General features: G+C 45.9%; 1 protein-coding gene across 1 annotated transcript; it reads left to right on the top strand.

Annotated features, from left to right (window-relative positions):
- The first annotated feature begins 1,245 nt into the window (after positions 1 to 1,245).
- Positions 1,246 to 6,382, top strand: LOC134168930 (keratin, type I cytoskeletal 15-like). Its single transcript, XM_062629091.1, has 8 exons — positions 1,246 to 2,290; positions 2,740 to 2,822; positions 3,294 to 3,450; positions 3,904 to 4,065; positions 4,213 to 4,338; positions 4,475 to 4,695; positions 5,537 to 5,562; positions 6,015 to 6,382. Exons 1-8 carry the CDS (start codon positions 1,685 to 1,687, stop codon positions 6,092 to 6,094), a joined length of 1,461 nt encoding a protein of 486 aa, XP_062485075.1. The 5' UTR covers positions 1,246 to 1,684; the 3' UTR covers positions 6,095 to 6,382.
- Positions 6,383 to 9,217: the final 2,835 nt, after the last annotated feature.

Raw genomic sequence — 9,217 nt, 5'->3', positions numbered from 1 at the left:
CTCTTGGAGACACACAGAGTTGGCAAGCACCGCAGAACCATTCATCTGCCCCACAGCCAAAGCAAACTGCTGTGGCAGAGCTCCAGGATCAGTCTGAGATGCGTTTCACCACTGGAACATCCCACCTCTCCCAGCGGGCTGAGGAAGGGGGGACATGCTCTGAACGCGCTGGGCACCTGCGTATCACAGCTCGATTTTCCATGGTTTTTTTCTCCCAAATCCAAATCCTCTCCCAGCTAAAAGGCTGCACATTCCCCTGAGGCTGAATTTCAGTCACAACTTCACTGCAGAATCCCTTCAGTTTATTCCAGTCATCAGAAACAGCCTCAGTCTCTCTGCAGTCATTCCATCCTGAATTCTGAGCTCATTCTCTGTTGATACAGACCACTACAAACTGTGCTAAAACCAACACTCTCCTTATTCTGTGGCTAGCAAATGTACAGATCCTCATGCAGTTGTGTTTTAATTAATTCTGGTGGTTCCAAACTGGAGCCCAGAGACGGTTCCTCCCTCCTTTACTTCATCCCAGCTTTCCCAAACCACCCTGCCCCTCAGCATGGATTTCTTGTCTCCCCAAACCCCTAATTCTGCAGCTGTAGCTTGTGGCTTTCACCTGCAGGTCACCTGGTTGTACAAAGAGAACAAGCTCTTTCTCCACACTGCCCACCACTGCCGTGCTCTGCACACACACATCACAACACACACAGGGCAATTGGGCAGTTCATACCCCTTCAAAATCTCCCGAGTCTGTTTTCCCCTCATTTTGCAGCGTTGGATTGAGTTACTGCCTGTGAACCTCACTAGCAAGCGACTCGGTGGGGAACACACTGGTGTGTCGGACTTCTCACACCTTCCTTTCAAGACTTCATTTCCTAGCACATCCTGGCATTAAACACATTTATTGCCATCTGAAGTTCCATCTTCAACCCAATTTGTTTTCATTTCCCAAAAGCAGGAACTCAGTCCTCCCACGTTTCTTCTTTTAATTTAATTACTTCAGTCTTGTATTACCCTTCTGGACCCTTTCACAAGCATTAGCCCTTCCTTGTTCATTGAGGGCTGCTAACTGCTCCTCATGCAATGCTATGATGATGTGCTTTTGTACTAAAAATTCAGACTCCAAACTCTAAGTATTAGTTCCAAGCAAAGAACAGGAAGAAGAACATACAAGATTCAATGCCAAATTTTTAACGGGAAAAATGTGGATGGAAAAGAAGAAAAAATGGTGCCAAGAACTGATGATTGTTTTGCAATGAAAGGAGGATTTGACTTCAAATTTGTTTGTAGAAAAAGCTGACTTTCTTAAAATAGCCCCCATGATGGCTGTGACTGGGTAAGTAGGTGTGGCAGAACTCACTTTGTTTTTCCATTCCTAAATGTCAGAGAAGTAAACTCCAAGTTTCAGAACTATAGCCTGAAGAAAAAACACTCATCTGAATCATCCCTTTTGTTTAATTAAGAAAAGAACCCCAGCCCCAGCCCCGGCTCTGCTGTGAGGAATGGCATCATAATTGGCCTCACCTCTAGGGAGGAGAAATTTTGGAAGGAGGGCTGCAGGTTGGGTTTGTCTCCCAACACCCTATCTTGAGGGTATAAAAGAAGCACCAGGGCACTGAAGGCACGACACCTTCCTCTTCCACAGCAAGCCGCACACCTGACCCTACTGCCGCCTTGTGCTGCAGCCATGGCTACTTCCTTCATGCAGAGCTCTTCTTCTACCTATGGTGGTGGCTTTGGGGGTGGTGGTAGCTCTCGCCTTTCCTCAGTCCGAGCAGGAGGAGCCTGCCGTGCTCCAAGCATACATGGAGGGTCTGGTGGCAGGGGTGTCTCCATCTCTTCAGCTAGGTGTGTCTCCTCCGCAGGAGGTGCATACGGTGGGGGCTTGTATTCTGGTTTAGGCAGCAGCTCTGGAGGAGGCTACAGTGGCTTTGGTGGTGGTGCAGTCTGTGGCTTTGGTGGAGGGGCTGGCTTTGGTGGAGGGGCTGGCTTTGGTGGAGGAGCTGGCTTTGGTGGAGGTTCTTGCTTCGGCGGAGGATCTGGCTTTGGTGGAGGTTTTGAAGTTGGTGGTGGCTTTGGTGGTGGAGATGGCCTTCTCTCTGGCAATGAAAAGATAACTATGCAGAACCTGAATGACCGCCTGGCCTCGTACCTGGAGAAGGTGCGAGCACTGGAAGAGGCAAATTCAGATCTCGAAGTTAAAATCCGAGACTGGTACCAGAAGCAAGCTCCCAGCAGCCCAGCCCGGGACTACAGCAACTACTACAAGATAATTGAGGATCTCCGAGACAAGGTACCACATTCATCTGCAGGGGAGTTCTGAGATGCATTACACTTGTGGAACTGCATATTCCACTTCTTTAAAATAAGCTAAAATAATCCCAATATATATACTGAATTCTCCAACGAGGTATTTTGTGGTTAGGAACATTCTAGCAGAAAAGAGTAGCATTTTCTCAATTTAAAAACCAAATCTGTTGTACTGAAAATGTGCTATGTGTCAAAATTAAAATGATTGCACTAGAAGTTAGCAAAACGTGCCAAATGTGTTTAGAATTATCAACAGACTTACTCAGCAATCAAATAGCAAAGCCTGTGACAGGTAGGCCTCAAAGGCTGACAAAATAATTCTCGCTGCAGGTAAGATGGGGTGTACAAAGGTCTTTCCTCATCGCATCTGTAATCTGGGTCACTCAAAGGTGTTATTCACAGGAACCTTTCTCCATGTTTCTTTCATTGCAGATCCTTGCAGCTACTGTTGACAATTCCAGAGTCATTCTGGAGATCGACAATGCCAGGCTGGCTGCAGATGACTTCAGACTGAAGTAAGCTTACGTGAAGCACATGTGGCTTCTCTCTTCTTTCTCTCCCAAAACAGTTTTCTGATAGGTGTTTTTCCTTGATAGCTTCTGATGAAAACCCCTGGCAAACAGAATCCACATGCTGAAGGATCAATTTGCAATGTAAACCTGAGAGAACACACTATCCAGCTCACAAAGCTGTGTACATAATACATTCTAGCTCATGCCTTAGTTTTCTTGTGATGCTCCTATTTTTACTAGACTAAATCCCAGGGGGAAAGAAGATAGGAACACGTTGGGATTTTCACTTAAAAGGAAGAGAGTGGCATGAAGAGCTCACTGCTGGGTTGCAGTGGTTCTCCCACAAAGAGTCTGAAATTTAGAATTTTCATTTAGAACCCACTCCTACACTCACGATACAATCTCATAGTCTGATAGCTCTACTGAACACAAACCCTTACATATTTCAGTGCTTGTTTCCTTTTTAAACCACAGGTATGAGAACGAGCTGTTCCTGCGCCAGAACGTGGAGTCTGACATCAACGGCCTGCGCAGGGTCCTGGATGAGCTGACCCTATCCAGAGCCGACCTGGAGATGCAGATCGAGACGCTGAAGGAGGAGCTGGCCTACCTCAAGAAGAACCACGAGGAGGTGAGTCCCTACAAGTGCAGAGAGGAAATTACTTCCCTTTGGAATTAATGATTCTCAGGGGGGGAAGGGGAAAATCCAAGCAAAAAACCCGAGGCAGCACTGCAGCTTAGTAAGAAGAAAACTCTAACATTAAAAAATCCAAAGTGTGTCCTGGGAAGCATTTCTCTGATTCCAAACTGCTCAGACCTGTTGGTTTCAGTGTGAAATTCATAAGCACATGACATGTCACTGGCAGAGTTAAGCTGAGTAAAAGAAATATCCATGCAAGTTACACACAAGTTACATGCAAATATGTGTTGTGTGTCAGTGCACAGAGAGCAGAAAAGCACGAGGTAAAATTCGATAAAGGTTATTATGTGTGTTCCACCGATACTTGATAACGATCCTGCAGCCACTGGGTGGATTGCTGATGGCAGAGGGAGCCTGATGTTTTCATGTCCTCTGCCCATGCAGGAAATGAAAGAGTATTCAAGCCAGCTCAGTGGAACAGTCAACGTGGAAATGGATGCGGCTCCTGGCATTGACCTGACCAGAATTCTCTCTGAGATGAGGGAGCAGTACGAAGCTCTGGCTGAGAAGAACCGTAAAGATGCTGAGGCCTGGTTCTTCACTCAGGTATAGTTACACCAGGAAAACAGCAAACTAATGCATTGCCTTGTTCTTGCTGGGCCAGCAGATGGGATGGGCTCCCCCTTTCTCAAAATACCTGAAAACCTTTTTATACAACACGCATGTGATTTTACAGTTGTTTTTAACTTTCAGACTGATGAGCTGAACCGTGAGGTAGCCACCCATACACAGCAGATACAGTCCAGCAAATCGGAGATCACAGAACTGAGACGCACAGTCCAAAGCTTGGAGATTGAGCTCCAGTCGCAGCTCAGCATGGTATGGAGCGGTGCCAAGCACACCCCAAGTCACAGCTAGCACACTCTCCCCTCCCTCCTTCCCTTGCCTCTCCTCAGATTCCCCCTCTGCAGGACAAACCTGCGTGCTAACCTGTTCTGACACGATTCCACTTCAGAAAGCTGGACTGGAAGCCAGCCTGCGAGATACAGAAGGCCGATACTGCGCCCAGCTGGCCCAGATTCAGGCCCTCATCACCAGCGTTGAGGAGCAACTGAGTGAACTGCGGTGCGACATGGAGCGTCAGAACCAGGAGTACAGGATGCTCATGGACATCAAAAGCCGCCTGGAGCAGGAAATCGCCACCTACCGCCAGCTGCTGGAGGGCCAGGACTCTCAGTACGTAACAATACACAGCCCCTGCGCTGATTAGATAAGGTTAATAACCTGACACATCGTAAAGCAGTAAGTTGTGGTTGCCAGGTTGACTCCAGATCACTAAATTGCACTCACTTCATATGCAGCCTCTGGAGTTCTGGCAAAGCAGATGCCCAGCAATGTTCCAGGCACTGCTGTAACTCAAGCTGAATCTCCAGATCAATTGTGCTGATGGTTTAGAAATATAAATGCAACTATTTTGACTACAATGAACGAAAGAAGGCACCAGGCACCTTATGCGTGTCTTACATGATACTCTTGTTGCACTGGAATTATAGTCTTTAGCCTGACATAACTCATAAAAACCTGTTCTCAGTATTTCCTTAGCTTTTGGCGCTCTACACTTGTGCACAGAGGTGAAAACACTCATCCTCATACACCAGCACTCCCAGCTAGAAAATAACTTGGCACAGACTAAGTTACTTTACTCAAAGCTACATTTTAGTGACCATTTCTCATATCTGCTCTATACATGGAATTCCTTTTGATTTCTGAAGAGGCATCAGCTCCTTACACTGTTTCTAGATTATGACGTTTTGAGAAGAGGAGCATAGAGAGCCCTGTCAGAACCAAGAACTGGTCTGACTGCTGTTCCTATGTCCTACTGAGTACCTGGGAGTGCCCTTCAGAGCAGAAACCTCCTTAACAATGGTACTAGGAAGGACACACCTGAGGCACAAGCCATTGAAGGAAGCAGTGTGAGATGAGGGCTGGGCACCCGTGGCACTTCCTTGGTGGATGAAGGGTTTCAGTGGGCAGGGTCAGCGATGGTCACTAATCAAATATTTCTTCTTTCCTACAGGATGTCAGGAGTGAACCCTAAGGATGGTAAGCAGAATTTTGATTTAAAGAGGGGCTGAAATGGTTAAATAAACTCAGGGTTTCTTCTTACTAACACAGACTCCACTCTGTCTGCAATGACCACATTCCTTATCATTTCCAGACAAAAACGCAATACTTTATCTTAGTTTATGTGTACTTTTGAAACCAGTAGCTTACCAAAATGACTGCATGAATTCCTCATGGGATTCTAAACTACTAAAATCTCCCAAAGATTCCTAAATTCCCTTGATTCACACACCATACAAGATACATTCAAATCTGATTTGTGATGTGCACTCTTAGGATTTACTGGGTTAAGATGGAAAGGCAGTTCCCTCTTTAGAATGTGAAAAAGATCTTGTGAGAAACAACACCCCCCCCCCCCCATCATGCAGCTCCTCACTGTTAGCACTACACTGGCCTTTTCCCTAACTGGCTTTGTTTTTCTCCCACAACAGCATCTGCAAGCAGTAGTAGAGTTCGCATCAGTGTGGAAGATGATGGAAAACATACTTCTTCTCGTGACAAGAGATACTAGGAAAGAAACACTGCATCCTCTCTTGCATATGGCACCATATATAAGCAGCGCAGCCTGCATGCTGGCTAATGCTGAGAGAAATCATGCCCTTGTACTGCTGCCATATCACAAGAATGTAATCCAAGAATGTGCACCAGCTTGATAGCTGGCCTTAAATTTGCTCTCCTCTTTACCTGCTTGTGTGACTCCATGCTCAGAGATGACAAGCTTGTTTTCTGTCTGTAGCTATATGGTTTCCTTATAAAAGAACCTACACAATAAAGTTGCTGTTCTGCTCGTGCAAGTATATCCAGCCTATGTTGTTTTTCCTGAGGTCAGAATGACCCTACCATGCACACGACCATACATCCACCTTAACACGGGGCTTCCTGTCACCCACAAGAGATGCTCAATGCATAACAACAGCAAGAACAACTTTAACAAGAATTATAAAGATTATAATGAACAAACACATATAAAGTGCCATTAGATTCCCCCAGGAATCTGAAGCTAGTGTCAGTAAATACCTGAGAAGATAATGCAAACAGTCCTTGGGCTCTTTGGCCCTGAATTCCAGTTACACAACGTCACTACAGTTCATGCACAAATAAAGTGCACCATTAATGTTGTTCCATGTATGTATTTACGTTCCTGCACTTCCTTCAACCACAAGACAAATTCCTTCAGTGCTTGAGGAAGCACCAGGCAAGGTCCAGAGGAAATGGAACTGTTCAGCCAGAGTCTGCTGTGGCTGTTTTGGCTTCCCTACATGAGGAACAGTCTCACCGGCCTCTGCCACTGCTGCGGCTGTTCCAGGCCACTGCCTTTGCCAGCAGCAGGTAGTCTGCAAGGCTGCACTGCAGTCATGGCAGAGCCCCGCTTGTAAAGACTTCAGAACCTTATAAAACATTCCCAAAAATGCTGTATTTTGCTAATAGAACCTTTTTGGAAAATGTGTCTTTAGCCTCATCACTGCATATTTCAATGCACATCACAGTATCTGCAAATATAGTATCATTTCTAGAATTATCTATTTCTAGAATCATTTCTATCATATCTGTTTCTAGCATCATTTCTAGAATTATCTATTTTGTTTCCCTTCCAACCTCTCAGAGCCACCATTTTTCTGTCTTCAATTTCCTGACATTTAAAACAAAACCTTCAAGGCTGCTGGCCTCAGCCTCACAGCTGAGCCCTAAAGGAGGCTGCAGGGCCTTTGGTGTGCCACTGCTGGTATTCCCACAGGGAAGAATGGAAAGGAGCAAAGCAACACCACAAGCTACCAGAAAAGACAAACCAAACAGTACAAACGGTATTTTTCCTGATCCAGAAACGAGGTGACTATTATCTGTATCACTCAGACAGCAAGAGAGAGACCCTATGGCCCGAGGCCGTGATCCATTGTGTTGCTGATGGGGGAGTCGAATCAACCAGTGATGGTCGCTGGATCTTCACTTGTACAACGTAGGTGTCCACATATTCCGCCTATACTTAAACGGCAGCCTATAAATTCAGCTCAGTTCGTTTTTCACGTTCCAATTCAGTAAAACAAGTAGGAATCCCAAACAAAGCCACTGGGGACCAGGCAGTCCCGGTCCCGCCAGCCCAGGCCAGCTCCCAGCCAGTGCAGGCTGTAAGTCCCCATCCAATGGTGCCATCTGCTGACAGCGGGTTACCTCTTCACTCACCGTCGCTTTCATGCCGTACCGTGGTTTTTTGGTCTTTTTCATGGATCCTCAGCAAGCGTTGATGAAAACTGTGCGGCAACTTTTCCAGTTTGAAAGGGTTGAGCTTCAGATGAAACACATCCTCTGTGCCAGGGCACGACTTGCCAGCAAAAAACCCCAATTCTGGTTTTCATGATGGCTCCATATTCCATGAAACTACCGTGGAGTAAGAGAGAGGCTGCTCTGTGCCACACAGTCAGCCTCACTGCCAGGCAAGCTGTGAATCCCACTGAGTAATTCCACATGAAACAAAGGATTCGTTTTCGTTCACGTAGTATTATTTACACATACACGTAGTTATATTTCAACGTCATATTTCATAGAACATTAGCTGGCTGAACTGCCAGGCTAGAAAATTCAGTGTGAATGAGCTAATACCATCAGGATAGCATTGCTTCCATTAGAATTTCTTTAGGTTTCAGCTTAGGCCTTAGTTTTCTGGCTGGTGATTCAAGCCCTGCTACCTCTTCAGCTGCAGGGCTGACACCGAACTGTCGCTATGAACAGTAGCTGTTATCAGGACATTCTGTGATAGCCAAACCTCGGACTTACTGCAAACGCCTATCTTCAGTGATCCATTTCCCCACGCAGTTAAAAGTGTTGGCATTTCTGTACAATGAAGTGCATGAGGAGAAAGAATGAATCTGTACTCAATGGAAATGTAACTGGTAAAAAGAAAACCAAGAGGTGAGGAGCAGAGCTGGGGAGAGCCACAAGGAGGAGCTCAGGACCTGCGCATTCCCAGGATGGGGACCAGGAAGCATCCCGAGAGGGATGAGGTGCAGCAGTCCTGTATTACTGAAAAACCTCAAGTGAAACAAACAGAGAAAATAACGATTCCTTCAGGTTTCTTCCAGGATGGTGCAGTTCTGGTCTGCACGGTCCCTCCAACCCAGTCAAATGAGTAACAGTGCTGGGTAAGCTTGGCACAGAGCTGAGCCTCCAACTCAGCACCATGTCTGGTGCTGAGAGCCCACGTCCAGCCAGCTTCCTCTGGCCACATCTGCTTCCTCCCTCCTCTCCCTCCAAGGAGGATAAACCACATAACTCAGTCACCATCTCCTGAGCATCACGAGGAGTCACAAAACCCTTGCCAAAGCCAGACCTGCCCGTTCTGTATTTGATGAAGTGTGACAAAAGTCACTGAAACTTCTGAGAAAGGCTTTTCCTGCTGATTGCCAGGTCAATATTTCAGGCTGGCAGCTTTAAATAATCACTTGAATTCTTTTAGTGTTGTTACAATCTCATATTCTAAATATTTTCTAGAGCTAAACATAGTATTGACACTGGTAACAGCATATATCTGCATTACTGTGTGTTCCAAAAAGGCTATGGAAATACAACGGCACTTCAAATCATCAAAAAAAAAATCATTAGGAAAGATTGTTAAGACCTAATTCTCCTGTATTTCACCAGG

The sequence above is a fragment of the Pezoporus occidentalis genome, unplaced genomic scaffold, assembly GCF_034315485.1.
Source record: "Pezoporus occidentalis ecotype Australia unplaced genomic scaffold, CSIRO_AGI_Poc_V1 ctg328, whole genome shotgun sequence".
NCBI classification, from domain to species: Eukaryota; Metazoa; Chordata; class Aves; order Psittaciformes; family Psittacidae; genus Pezoporus; species Pezoporus occidentalis.
The sequence above is the reverse complement of the archived record's forward strand: the minus strand, read 5'-3'. Positions and strand labels throughout refer to the sequence as shown.